The following is a 14,708-nucleotide window of genomic DNA, read 5'->3' on the forward strand; positions in this document are numbered from 1 at the left end:
GAACGTGAATTTTAGGAGATGCTGATGTTAGAAATGGCAAGGCTGAATTATATGTCACGCCAAAAATTTGTGTAATTTTTCCTGATATCATGGAACACAGAACAATCATCACATCCCCAGGAAAAATACATCTTTTATGCGTCAAAATCCTGTTGCAGATGAGACAGTGTGATTTTCCTGTGGAAAATATGTTTTGCAAAACAAACCTGTGTTAAATACAATAAAAATTACATTAATTTCTCATCTTAATAGTAACGTGCACTTTTTTTTTTCCAATTGTCTATACAAACGGCTTTATAAAGTGATAAATTTGTACATAACCACAGGATTGGAACCAAGAAGCCTGTAGCCTCTCAGCTAGATGTTTCTGAACTACCCATGTAAAAAGTTCAGATTGAGAAAGAACTCACAGGTTGCAGAAGGGCTCCCCCACAGAGCCCTGGATTTTCTCTGGTCTGTGTGCGGCTCAGTGATATTTTCGTACAGCGATTCATCAGGGTCACACTTTCATAGTTATTTTGCAGCAATGTTGGATTTGAAGAGCTCCATCCTCACATCATCAAAGACCGTGAAAACTATCAGATTCTGAAGGCTTAGCTATCACAGCTACTCCCTTGTCTGAAAGACCCGTGTACAAGATGTTGTAATTTCATTTTACGATGTTGTCCACCTGGACAGGACTGTTTTCTGAAAATTTACAATGAGCTTTTTTTTTAATAGAAGAGCAAGCCAAGAGCCTCTGATTACTTGCTGTCTCTATCCATTCTGGCTTCTATTTCTCCTCTTCACATCACTTTGTAATTCAGGTACATTACAATCTATTCAACAGGTTGCCAATTATTAAAATTATAAATATTGAAATCTTGAACTGGATAACTGTTATTCATGTCAGCCTCTTTCTGTTACCTGTTTACGACAACATCATGTTATTCTGCAAGCTTATTCATAGTACTTGAATACACATAAATGTTTTGCTGGTGGTAAGAGTTAGACAGGACTTTGCTGGAACGGCTCTGCTCGCCAGCTGTGGCAGATGTGCCACGCTGCATTTGGTTGGAGAGAAAAACAGTTATCATGAAGAAAAATATGGAAACCACAAGATGTTGTGCAGTACATCTAAATGATGGTACTGAAATCCTTTCGAAAGCCGTGCAGCTAATGTTCTTGGAAACGCAAAGTCCTTTGAAATGTGCAAATGTGCCCTGACAGGAGACAGAGAGTTTTGCTTCTGTGTGATTCTCAGAGGGTTTCCTCACTCCTCACCTCTCCACCTGCTGTGCCTGCAGCCATTTCAGTTCCTTTTGGTCCAAGACAGCATCCGAAAGAGACTGAGAAAGAGAACAGAAAACCAGACTGGATTAATTAAAGGGAAAAAAAAGAAAAAAAAAGGTGAAGATACTGAAGGTGCTCTGGCAGGAGAACCGCGACATTCTGGTGAAGGGCAAGTCAAATGACTACAGCATCATCCTGCCGAAAGCTGCACAAAGAATAACGTTGTGCTTGTCGAAGACGCAAATGCCAAATAACTTCACAGCAAATACCTGGAGAGGAAACATTGCACAGCTCGTCTGCTGAAGCTGCTGAACCACAACAGAGTGCTGTGGTGACTAGTGGGAGGGCCACCTTGGGCTGCCACAGGTCCTTCCTGAGAGTTACCATGCAGGGAGAACGTAGCTGTTTCATCCCCCAGCAGTAGCAGCAAACAACGTGGGAGACTTCAAAAAAAGGTCTTCCCAATCCCAGGGAACGATGGACAGATTCAGCTCCAGAAGGAAGGAAGATCTCTACAAGCTTAGTCTTCCAGGTGGAAGGCAGAAACTGATAGCACTTTATCAAGAAATCCAAAGCAAAGCCAAAGGGATAAGCTGGTTTTGAGGATGACATGTACTAGCAGGGCTGTTCACAACAACCCGAAGTTCTCCAGGACCCTGCTGTAGTAGCCACAAGGCGTGCTGCCTTCGAGGACAAGGAGGATCCAGTGGTTTTGAAGGGAAGACCCATGAACACTGGGTTCCCTTCAGGAAGGCATGGACAGTGGGATACAGCCTCAGGAGTTAGAAAAACTTGCAGGACAGGGTAGGGAGTTCCTACATAAACCAAAACCCTGCATCCTGCTATTCCAGAGATACTTTCAATCAGGTTGGATTAAAATATTAGCCAGAAATGAGCAGTAAGCATACTACAGTGAGATGCTGATTCACCTAGAGTATGTCTGGATGGGTTTCTCCATTTGGAATAATTGCTTGGGCCAGAAATGAACAGCAGCCCCTCTGCTGTAGAAAGCCATTTATTGTCCGCCATACTATACAGAGGATCTGAAAAGGGATGGAGCAAATAGAACTGTTATAGTTTACAGGACTGCAGGTCTGCAAGAAGCAGACTCTTTAATGCTTCTAACAAGTAGACAAAAAGAGGTCGTGAAACCACAGCTGCGGAAAGTATGGCACTATCTGTTCCTTCTCTGCTCTTGAAAAGAACCTGCAATAGCAGTAGGATTGTGAAAAACCCTGCCCAGATGGACCTCTGACCATGGGAAGATAAGTGTCTCCAGGAAGCATCCTTGAGTGCTGCCTGGACTCCGGGCACACCTGCTTCCCAAACTGGTCTCCTCCCGGCCACTTCCAGGTTGGACTGAGCTTCTCCTGGACGTGGATACTCAGAGAGTCAGTGAGACAGTCTGCTGCAGGGATGGAAGATGTGGGGAGACAGAAGTACCAAGCTGCTATGCTCACATGGGCATTGGGTCAATGATGAGGAACAAATCCCATACTGGCTTTCATTTGAGGTCAAGTGGGAAAAGACTGAAAAAAAAGAAATCCCAGCGCAGTAGGATAGGCCTTAGCAGACACCAGCCATGAACTTGATCACAATGACTAACCAGCTAAGACAGTAAAACAAGTGTCTCACAAATGAAGAGATGAACTACTGTCAAGATCAATGCCAGGCTCAGCACCCCCAACATAAACCTGAGAATAGGCATTCAGCTTTTTAGAGTTCACAGTGAGGTAGTCATCCCCTCTTGCACTCAGATGCTAAGAGGTAATTGCTGTACAACCCCTCACAGTCCTTTTTGAGTCCCTCTGAGCAGAAAAGAGAGCATAAAACAAATACTGAAAAACCCCTTGCAAAGTTACACATGCCGGGATGAGGCTTTTCATATTGACAGCATAATTTGCTTTCACAGCTCATATGAAATGAATATTCTGATATTCATCTGTCAAAAATGAGACCCTGGAGTGTAAGGGCAAGCAGAGTAAGTGCACATACAACAGTCAAATACACACTCTACAGCGTGTTTGCTCTGCCCCTCAGGGATTTGTTTCTACTTTCATCTGGAGAATCAGCCAAAATCTTCAGGAAAATCCAAAATGTCATAAACTTGTATTCAAAAAAAAAAAGAAAAAGTAAAATCCTTTTAGAGTTCAACTACATTGGGTAACTTAAAATTAAGAAATACATAATGGTGTTAAATACTCACAAAAAGTGAATTTTCTGTAGTAGCCTTACTGTCCTGTGTTGATGCCTAAAATCCTAATCTCATTTTAACACAGAAAGCAGTGAGGTGGATTTGCTAAGATTAGTCTATGTGAGAAAATGAGCAGTTAAGGTGTTTACTGGCTAAGGAGTACAGATATTTAGAGCTGCTTTGAAATGTAGTTTCTAAGGGATGCATTTTTTTGCTAAATCGTTCTTAGTGGCAGCTGGTCTAAAAAGCAAAGCTGAAGGGATTTCCTTTCAAATTCAAAGCAGTCCTAGGCTTCAGTTGCAGCCTTAAAAACGCGCACACAGAAGAGGGATTTATTTTCGTCTTTAATAGAAATGCATTCAACAAAAAGGAAGCAAATGGTGTCAAAAAGCAACGTTTGTGGTTGGAGAAACCACGCGAGCTTCTCAAGTACAGGCTCCGATGTGTGCCGACAGCTGAGGCAATGCCGGGCGCAAGATTTGTCACTGCTGTGCTGTTCACAGGAGCCCATTTCTTCACTGGTAACTTGTCAAAAAGCATAAGAAAATTCCAAACCCAAACCTTTCTTTTTAGTTATAGGGAAAGCATTGAGCAATCAGTATATGATAGTGGCTCAGGCATAATTGTAGCACCATCCTTAATCCTGCAACGCTAAGTTCATAATGAACAAATCAAAGGTCAAAAAAAGAGGAAAGTATTTAACAGTTACTTTACTGGTAGTTTTAGAATTTAGCTTGTAACCAGCTTTTAAGCATTTCAAGATTAATTCATATATGGCAGAGAAGCAACTCAGTGCAAGCTCCTGTAAACTTATAACCAGACAGTATTATGGCAGCACATTACAGTATTTCGGATAAAATTGAAAGCTGCTAGGATGAAATCACTAGACCATTTACTGCAAGCTTAACTTTATACAATTAATCAGCAAGATTTTAATAGATGTTGTAACAAGTTTTACTGTACTTTTTCATCTGTTCTCACAGCATCAAGACTTCAAGCTTCTGAAGTACAACAGTGGAATATGCTGGTTTTCTTTGGTGGCAGAAAGTACATACATTTTATTCCTCCATTCTGAGAGGAAATAAAAGGTGAAAAGCCTAAACAGAGTTTTGCTGTGGGATGCTTTGGGCTTTTTTTTTCCTCACTGATTAATTCCCACTGCCTACCCTTTTCATGATCCATTTATATAAAAACTGATCTAGCACTTTGAAAAAAGGGAGATACTTACCCAAACTCCCCCAGCATGTGGTGAGGAGCTGGCTGAGTAGTCTGGACTTGAACAAGGAACATCATCAGGAATCCAGGTTCCCCAGAAGAAGACAGACGTTGACACACCGGACTGGGGGCAGCAGAAGTCCACCAAGGTGACTGAAGAGCTGAAGCACACAATGGGAAAGGCTGAGGGAGCTGGGTTTGTTCAAGCCTTAAGAGTAGGTGGCTTTGGGAGGACCTTACTGCTGTCTTCAGCTACCTAATGGGAGGGTGGAGAGAGGACACTTCTTGGAGGCACAGCAGTAGGACGACAGGCAGTGGACATAAGCTGGAACATGGGGAGTTCCAATTAAATATAGGAAACGTTTTTTTTCACTGAAAATGTGGTCAAACACTGGAACTGGTGGCCTAGAGAGGTTGTGGATCTCCATCTCTGGAAGCATTCAGAACTCAACCAGACAACAGCAACATGATCTAGGCACCCCTGCTTTGAGGAACATGATGGACCAGATGGCCTCTGGAAGTCCTTTCCACCTTCAATTATTCTATCATTCTACTCACTGGACTCTTCTGCCAGTGACTCTCTCTGGGCAGTCATTTATGTACAGAGATCTTTTGTTTCACTTTCAAATTCACCTTAATTTTTACATCTTTCACTTGTTAAAACATAAAATATAAATGTAAATTACAAGTATATTTTAAAACTGAAGTGATGGTTGAGCACGTTGCTTTAAGTCCCAGGGGCATTTTATCTGGATTTTAAACACACTAGTACACTACACGAGACGTTACCGGTAGCCAAAGTTGAAAATGCAAAGCATGTATTCTGGCATGGCATTTTATTAAGATGTCAAATCTCTTTTGTTAGCAGTCAGTCAGTCATTGAAAACAATCTACACACATCTCATCTGGTCAGCAAAAATAGCTGTACGACTTTAACGCAATATGCCCCACTTATATAGCTCATTATGCTCTGAAGTGATTCTATTCATGAAGTCCCCAGAAGAAACAATTACCAGCTTCAACATATATTAAAAGCAACATTACATTCTGCTCTCGAAAGTACAAAAAAAATAACACTTTAAATATACACTGGCTCCTAAGCTTAGACTGAATCCTGTCAGGAAGAGAATTTTGCACTTCAATAGACAGTGCCTTCAACATCAAAAGTTCTTCAAAGTGCTTGGCAGAGCACGTGAATGCTATCCCCGCTTCCCAGATGACGGAATAAGGCACAGAGGTCAACCACCTCGCCCACAGTCACACAGAGAGTGAGTGGCAGAACTAACAGAGCAGAACTTGGGCTTTTCAGTTGTTCTGTGTAACCACCGCATCTCATTGCCACTATTCAAGTGCAAGGGCCAAAGCATTTCTGAGGAGCAACACTCGTCCAGCACACAGCAAACAGAAGGGGTGATCCACAGCCAGTCAAAGGCTGCAACAACTTTAACCCAAACTAAACAAATCTGGTAGTCAATAAATCAAAATGCACTTAAGGGAATGATCACATAGAAAAATCATACATTAACCTGCAGAGAGAAAGCTCATTAAACATAAGACATATGGTGTTAGCTTTGCAAAAAGCACCGGTTATCTTAAGCTTGACAGTAGTTCAGGTAATGTTGACTTCATCACAGAAGTCGTACTTTCTGATAAGCAGACACCTTAAACACTGTTGCTCTACCAACAAGGTACATTTCTCCAAAGAGTCACATGGAAATGCAACTACAGGGACAAATATCTCCTCAATAAGCATAAACATGCATGAGACACAAAAACCCCATGCTAATCGCTTGTGAGGTATGGACTAAGTGGTTGAGAAATACCAATCTGGAAAAATAAAAAAGTCTAAAATAAATAAGGTTAAGAAAACTGAAAGCCACCCATCAAAAATTACCAAGAAACGCATCTCCAGACAGATTATGCTGCAGAAAAGGACAGGCAGTACATGTAGTCACTGCCTGGATGAGAAGCACACTGCAGCCCAGCACTCTGATGACAAATAAGCATTTCAGAAAGCCTGTCCTTGAATAGGATGCTCATGAGATGACTCATTTACTGACAACGACTGCTGATGGGATTCAGAAACATGTACGCTTCGGTTTTGTTCTTCGCTGATTTGATGGGAAGGAACTGTATCTTGTCCAGAATGAGACTGTTGACTTGATTCCTGAGTTAACTGCACGTGCTGAGCTGGATGTGAAGATCCTGCTAAGTGGATTTCTTCATTTTGTCCTTGGTGAGCATGAAGATGTTCTAGTGCTTCCTTGGAAAAAGTGATGACATGCATTTGTTCAGGCTGGGCAGTCTCTATTTGGTTTGCAATCATATTGATACTTTGGATTTGTTCTGCTTGCCCCTGCTGAGCTGTAAGCAACAAGTTTTGCAACTGCTGCGGTGGCTGAGCAAGCAGCGTGAGGTTGGCAGCCTGCTCGGTTGTCATATTTGGGGCATTTTCTGCACTCACGATGCTAATGCCTTGATTATGACTAGGCATGAAGTTTATATTATGTACGGCATCTGTAACCAGTAGTTGAATTTCCTGCCCTCCAGAGGTGGCAAGCTGATACTGCTGCAGCTGAAGAATGTTTCTCACTTCTGAACTGGTGTTGGTGCTCGGGGCAACGCCGGCTTCCTGAAACTGCTTTTCCTTGCTATGAATTTTCAAATGAGACTTCAGGTTGTCCAGACGAGCAAACTGCAAACTACATTCTGGGCAAGAGAAAGGCTTTTTGCCTGTGTGTAAGATACAGTGTCTTCTCTTAGCACTGGAATCAGAGAAGGATTTTCCACATATACCACAAGAATATGGCTTTTCTCCTCTGCAAAAGAATTTACTTGATTTCATTAAAATATTCACTCTGACAGTACTGCTTGCTGCATCTTATTATAGAATTAAAAAAACTTAAATGATTGGTTTGCTAAGTCATAAGCAGTTAAGAACAGTGACACTAAACACATTCTCTGCGTGACTTCCTAAATACTCCTATTTGATGTCACAAGCTGTACAACCTCTTTCATTAGTATATAATCAAGCGCTACAGAGGTTAACTGCTCTCCTGTCATTGTACTAGAGGTACAAACCCCATGCTGATAGACCTTGACAAGAATGCAACAACTTAAAATGGCTAGTGCTTACCGTTCAAAGAAAGAATGTATATTAAGGCTGTGGACTTTAAAACAGACAGACGTATCCAAATCCTAACTTGCTGCCCAACTCAAAGGGATGAGGAATTTTACTGGAAATATTTTATGTAACGCCCACAAAAGTTCATAAAATCATAGAATAGTTTGGGTTGGAAGGGACCTTCAAAGGTCATCTAGTCCAACCCCCTGCAATTCTCAGGGACATCTTCAACTAGATCAGGTTGCTCAGAGCCCTGTCCAGCCTGGCCTGGAATGTCTCCAGGGATGGGGCATCCACCACCTCTCTGGGCAACCTGGGCCAGTGTTTCACCACCCTCGTGGTAAAAAATTTCTTCCTCATGTCTAGCCTGAATCTCCCCTCCTTTAGTTTAAAACCATTACCCCTTGTCCTGTTGTAACAGGCCCCACTAAAAATTTGACATGCCTTTATGCAACACATCACACTGACATGGGTAAAAGATAACTAATGCTATTAAAGAGACATGATAGACTACAGGGAAACAGGATAATGCTCCAATAACCTTGTTACCCCATGGCTAATGTTCTGCTATCAAACAAAAATCCACAGTGAAATTTTCAGATAAATTATATAGAAGTACATTGCCATTAAACAGACACAAGACACAAAAGAAGAACCTCCCAAGGTCTTGGCACACTAGTATTTAACAGAGCAGTACTTTCCACTACCAATTATTTCTTTAAATAGCTTAAACACACATGCCAACCTTTAACCACCCATTCAAAATAGAGACAAGCCCTGCCCATTCTATAATTGAACAAGCACTACCTACAGGTATCAGATTATAAGTTACATTTTTAAAGAATGTAACAAAAATTAGACATACTCTACCTGTGAATTCTAATGTGAGTCTGAAGAGAACTTTTAGCTGTAAATGATTTGCCACAAATTTCACAAGTGAAGGGCTTCTCACCTATCAAAAAGAAATTCGACATAGCACTTCCCATCAATGTATTAAAAACATTTTGTATTTTACCACACACAGCATCAAGTAGCAAGTGCGTATTGTCAAATCCTCACACTTCTGCCATGGGTCCGAAATCAAAGAATATCTGAAATTGAAGGAACTCACTAGTTAAACATGGGTATAGTACTTTAAATGTATATTTCTGACCTTTCTCCCCATTAAAGAGAAAGAATTAAGTGATCCAAGCCCTCAGAGCAACAAAGAACGTTCCTACGATACAGATGCGGGTGTTCCACGTGGAACAGACGAGTTTGGAAAAGGCTGACCCCAAACTAGTCAGCATTAATGCTCAGCTCATGTGCAGCACCGTGCAGATGAGCATGCCCATACTTCCAAACCTGGAAAGTGAATCCATCATCTTAACAAGTCGACTGGCTTCCTGTAAGGCCCCATCCTAGGCCTAAGGTATCCTGGGAACACCAGCTGAAGAAAAATTACAGTGAGTTGAATAAATTGTGGGTTTGTTAGGGTTTTTTACTGCATTTGGAATTCTTGTGTCTAATGGAGTGGAAGCAGAGAAGACAAATGAAATAACAAAAACATTCACAAGAAACAGATATTACCCAGCCAAACTGAATCCAAATTCATACCATAACACACCCTTTTTGCACTGAGCTTCTTTAAGACACCGGATGGAAAACGCGGATCATCCCCGTGGTAATTCACACCACCCCAGCACACTGAACTGGGGATGGGGCAGCAGGGAGTTTCCAAGGAAGCTTCACATTTAGTATAGATCTGCAACATTTATCAGCTTTCACGTGGCTTCAGAGGGCGCGGGAAAAGCAGAAGAGAACAATATTTGCCAGAAGGGACCTCTCATCATCTAGTCCCTGCCTCCTACTGAAAACAGGAGTAACTTTCTAAGTAGACTGTATTCTCAAGGCACTCTTCTCCCAAAGCAGAACAGCTGTATCAATGTTAACATCTGTCCCCAGCCCCCTTAGAATTTTACATCTTGCTTTCGAGATGGGACAGATCAGTTGTTATTTCTTCATTGTTAATACTGGTATCTGTCCTGTCTTTCCTGGAAGCGAAAATATATTGCAAGCCAGTTTCTGCCAGAACTCATCTTAATTGATCGATTTTTGTAACTTATGTTGCTACTATGCTTCCTCTTCTCATTTCCCACTATATTTATAGACCTGTATCAGCTTCACATACAAAACTCTTGAGAGTGTCAACAAACACTATGTTCTCCTCAACAGGAAATGCAGCATCTATAAGTATCACAAGTTAACACTGTTCTGGATACACAAAAAACTCCCAAAGGCACAACTTCTGACCTCATCCCAGGGAGTTTAAAACTATGTTTTTTTCACTATGAAAGAGAAGGAAATGAATGAGATACATAACTTGATCTGGTGCAGACTTCACTACAACTGCAGGCAACATACATTCAAGTATCACCTTGCCCTCTAAAGCTCTAAAAACACCTTGTGACACACTTGCATTAAATCATCCCTCCCAGCCCTTCTCCTGCCAATATCTGGTTTACTAGAGCAAAATAAAAAGTTAAATGGAAATAACTATTCTTCTGGTCAGCAGCATTTTTCATAAGCACCCCATCCCTCACAGACAGGGGTGCGCAACTCACTGAAGACATGCACTTTGTTACTACTTATTTCACCTTCAGCCTCACACGTGCCGGATGTGCCTCTCATGATAAACTGAATTCCCAGTCCAAGGCTCTGTCAGAGAAGAGCAAACTGGTATTTTCTGCAGCAGGCTTTATAAGAATGGGGAAAAAAGCTCTTCCTATACTAGGTACTGAAGTTCATATCACAGAGAAAGTGTCATTTGCCTAACATTGTTTTGTCTGAGTTAATGCAAGAAAAAAAAAACCAACAACACAAAAATGAGAGACAATATTACCTGTATGTGTTCTTAGATGTTTCTTTAACTGAGCTGCATCCATGAATTTGCGACGACACTGGCTACATTCCGGCAGTGAACGGCCTTGTCGCAATAATAAAAAAAGTGTCAGTGCAAGAGTGATCCCCTGTATCTCTTCAGTGATCTTTGTTAAAGCACTTTCCTGTAAAATAACCACTTTGATATAATATAGAGATAAAACAAAAGGTGATTCACTGCCTCCTCCCTGTCTTAATCTGTCACACTTCTTCTATTTCTCTATTTAATATTATCATGAGAAAAGAGGGGACTGACACCTGCTCCCCTCCAAACACACTTTCCCTTGAAGCTTTGTAAATTCTGATTTTTCCCACCACTTCCTGTGTGTGTAGCTTAATCTCCATTCTGCTTCAGAAGTGAGGAGGAGAATTTCTAGGGCTTGTTTGCTGTTACTAGTCCAAAGCAGTGGGAAACTACAAGGCAATTTGCACAACTGGCCACAGATGCAATTGTTTATACAATTCCTAGCTTCTATGTAACTTGGACAGCAGGGCTAGAACAATCAAATTGTATGTTAAATACAGTGTACTAATTTTTAACATTGTAAGAGTCCTTTTCATTAACTATTTTTCTGAACATTCCATTTGTTATACACCATTCTGTCTTCTTCACCCTGTTCATCGTTATATCAAGATAACACATATCAGGGTAGCAGAGACTAAATACATCACTGAACAAGAATTTTCAGCCTTAGTCAATCGTTAGGAAGACAAATTAACATGGATTGCTGGCCAGCTCTCTGACTCCAACTTCTTATACCTGTGTGTACGCGATAGTGGCTCTTGAGCTGCCTCTTTTGGCTGAAGTATTTCCCACACTGATCACATGTAAAAGCCTTCTGCCCTGTAAAGAAAATCACTTATTAAAATGTAAGCCGTATCCAAACCAAGCACAAGGATATATATAAACACAGCAGCACACACCAGAGGGAGCAGAAAAACCTCTTTTCAGAAAGGCAAATTCTTGGGAGAGGGGTTATATTTGCCTTGAAATATTTACCCGTATGTAGGCTCATATGCTCCAGAAGAGAATGTTTTGTCGTCAGAGCTTTATTGCAGACAGTGCAGGTGTACGGCCGTTCTCCAGTGTGCATCCGCTCATGGACCTGAAGAGAATGCTTCTGGGAAAAGCCTTTGCCACACTCGCTGCATTTAAAAGGGCGCTCCCCTGAAAGCAAAAGATGACACTTGTAAGTATAGATGCATTAGTTCTTGCTACATATTCTGAACTGATAGTGAGATGCACTGCAACGTAGTAGCCACTAAAAAATTACTTTTAAGTAGCGATGCGGAGAACTAAAAGAAAGAGACAAATTTCACATAGCAGTAAAATAATTCTTTAAGTATTGCCATAGAATTCTATGTTTAAACAGAGAAATTATTAACTGCAATTGATGTGAGACATAAAGGCTATGAAATCTGCTGACAAGAATAAAACAGTGAACACTGTCTTGGAGACACATGGTAATAATTTGGATCAGTGTGCTATTTTGGACAGTTCTTGCTGTAGACGACAGCCCACACTTCAACAACTAGCTTGCATTTAGCAACAGGTCACTAAACCCCACCCCAAACGCAGGAGTCTCTTAACGCCTACCTGTATGACTTCGCTGGTGAATAGCTAAGAAGTGATTATATTTAAATACTTTGCCACAGTCTTTACAGCGAGCTTCAGAACCTGCACGTTTTCTTTTTCCATCAGTCCTCTTTGTCAGTCCCTTTTCATCCTCATCACCGAGGAGTTTATAATCTTTTAGTTTGATTGATCTCCTTATTCTACGTTTGCTGTAACGGCTCTGGGTGCTCTGTGTTATTCCTTCAGATTTGGGGTCATAATTCTCATCTTTCTCAGCTGACAGATCGGCAGCAGCTTCTGAGCCACAAGCAGGTTCATTTTCTTCTGCATCTTTCCTCGCTGGAGCCTGTTCGCTGGCAACTGTTTCTTCTTCTGCAGTGTCTTTTTTCATGAAATTTTGCGTATTTTGCATGGAGTTGTTCTCTCTCAGCTGCACATCTTCAGCAGGATTTGCGGCTGGTTGTTCTTCTTGGACACTCTGGATTTTCCTCGGTCGCCCTCGTTTTCGCTTTGGTGGATCTTCATTTTTTTTGTCGCTTGCAATAACTGCTACAGAGGTTCCACTGTTTGCCGGAGCCGGTAACACGTTACCGGGGCTATGGCTGGCCTGGTAGTCTGTACAGGCCCCTACCAGGTCATTCACTTTCAGCAGCTGTGCAGTAGCCAGAATCTGTTCTGTGCTTTCTTCACTGGCGCGGATGCAACCGGTGTAGATAAATTCTAGCAGCGCTCCAAAGGTGTCTGCAACCATTCCCTCCAACATGTAAATGGACTGCCCTATTTCCCCCTCGTCTACAAACATCATGGAGAAGTATTCACTGCTGGCAGCAAGCAACGCTTTGTGGGCTCTAAAATGCACATTCTCCACTATTAGAGTAATATCACAAAGAAAATCCTTTTTCCTTTGTTCTTCAAAATTAGCTAGAATGATATCTTTGTGAGCTTTGGACTGGATGACGACCAGTTTCTCAGAAGCATCAGAAGTTGTTTCTGCCATTTTAATTGAAAAATATCAAAGGAGGTGCCTACAAGATCAGAACAGCTTTAATAAAGAAGTATTTTAGAAGTCTGCATGATAAGACATTAAATATAATTTGCTTTACCAAAGGGCTTCTAAAGCAATTCCGAAGCAATTCTGAAGCCTCTGAACTTTCTTTAAAAAAAATCAGCAATAATGCTGCCATAGATTATCTTAAAAAAGTGTTTTTAAATTCTAAGAAATGGCTGCAGATGGTTTCTTCTTGGATCCGAGTTACTGTCTATTATCTCACTTGTTTATCTCTGATGTACTGGGAACTGTACAGCATCTGAAAAAAACAAAACAAACCTCACTGCCCCTTCTGAAAACTCCTTTCACAACTAAAACAATCAGACAAAAAGAGCTCTTTGTTCATTGCCACTGGTAACAAATAATAATAAAAAAGGTCAACTGCAGCCTCATCACTGCAGATGCCACATTTCATATTATTCAGGGATGAAATCATGTAATCAATTATAAAACTTCACTGGCATTGGTATGGCAGGACTCCATGCCTTCTTTTACTCACTTCTATTCCTTCTGAAAATTTGTCTTTTGGAACATTTACCTGCTAAGCTTCAGCCTATGAAGCTGGGCAATACAAGCATAAAAACTGCAGCTTTTTCCAAGAGCCCTGTCTAAAAATAGGGTTGACTACAGTAGAGATCTGCCAAAAATATCCATTTCAAAAGGATCAGCCGAGCCAGAAGCGAAACAGATCAGCTTCCCAGGATCCTAATTTATAAAACTATCATATGAAATACAAATATTCATATTTGCATTTAGCAAGCACAGCAGTTCCAATCACCTGAAGGAAGGCTGTAAAAAACAACACACTACACACAGATGATACCTAAATCCTACTGAGATGTCCAAAAAGTCTCTTTTAGCCTCATTCAGCTATCAAACAGTTCAGGCTGGAGCCAAATTGTTTTATCTGTGAGCTTTAATTTCCGGAGGACGCGAGCGCGGTGTTGCTGGAGCACCTTAAAGCCGGGCTGGGGGTGTGAGCCAGCCCTGCGTGGCACCGGATGGCAGGAACTCCCGAGGGACGGCTGCCAGCCCTGCCCGCCGGCATTCCCTGAACCCACGCTTGTCTCAGGCGGGGCAGCGGCTGCTCTGTGGCTCTGCGTCACGTGAAGGACTTTGGTATTTGATCACAAGGCGACATCATTATTATTTGGACTGCAAAATCCAAACGGGCACGCTTACCTAAACAGAATATAACAAGTAACTCTAGAGGAAGGCTGTATGTAAGGTGAAAGCACCCGTCCCGCCAGCGGCTGTCAGACACTCTCCAGCCCACCCACTGCTGAACCCTGGAAGGACTCGTGAGCAACAGGCGCGTTTTCGGGGGCTGACCCCGGGCCGCCCCGCGGCGGGAGCACGG

At 41.8% G+C, this 14,708-nt stretch overlaps 1 protein-coding gene across 14 annotated transcripts in view; it reads right to left on the minus strand.

Moving 5' to 3' along the window:
- Window positions 1-47: 47 nt before the first annotated feature.
- The window catches only part of LOC102097064 (zinc finger and BTB domain-containing protein 24), an 86,832-nt gene continuing 72,171 nt past the window's right edge, over window positions 48-14,708 (minus strand). For 7 of the 14 annotated variants that reach the window (XM_065059700.1, XM_065059696.1, XM_065059702.1 and 4 more), the window contains one exon: window positions 13,197-14,530. Coding sequence is in view for 6 of the 14 variants with exons in the window: in XM_065059697.1 (XP_064915769.1) it covers window positions 14,451-14,530 (80 nt within the window). In the remaining 8 variants the exon portion in view is untranslated. Of the gene's footprint in view, window positions 1,329-4,694; window positions 4,843-5,500; window positions 7,501-8,675; window positions 8,758-10,686; window positions 10,850-11,484; window positions 11,569-11,724; window positions 11,893-12,321; window positions 14,531-14,708 lie in introns of those variants that run through there. The other 7 variants (XM_065059707.1, XM_065059710.1, XM_065059705.1 and 4 more) reach the window with 7 other exon arrangements.

Source organism: Columba livia, chromosome 3, assembly GCF_036013475.1.
Source record: "Columba livia isolate bColLiv1 breed racing homer chromosome 3, bColLiv1.pat.W.v2, whole genome shotgun sequence".
In the NCBI taxonomy this organism is placed as follows: Eukaryota; Metazoa; Chordata; class Aves; order Columbiformes; family Columbidae; genus Columba; species Columba livia.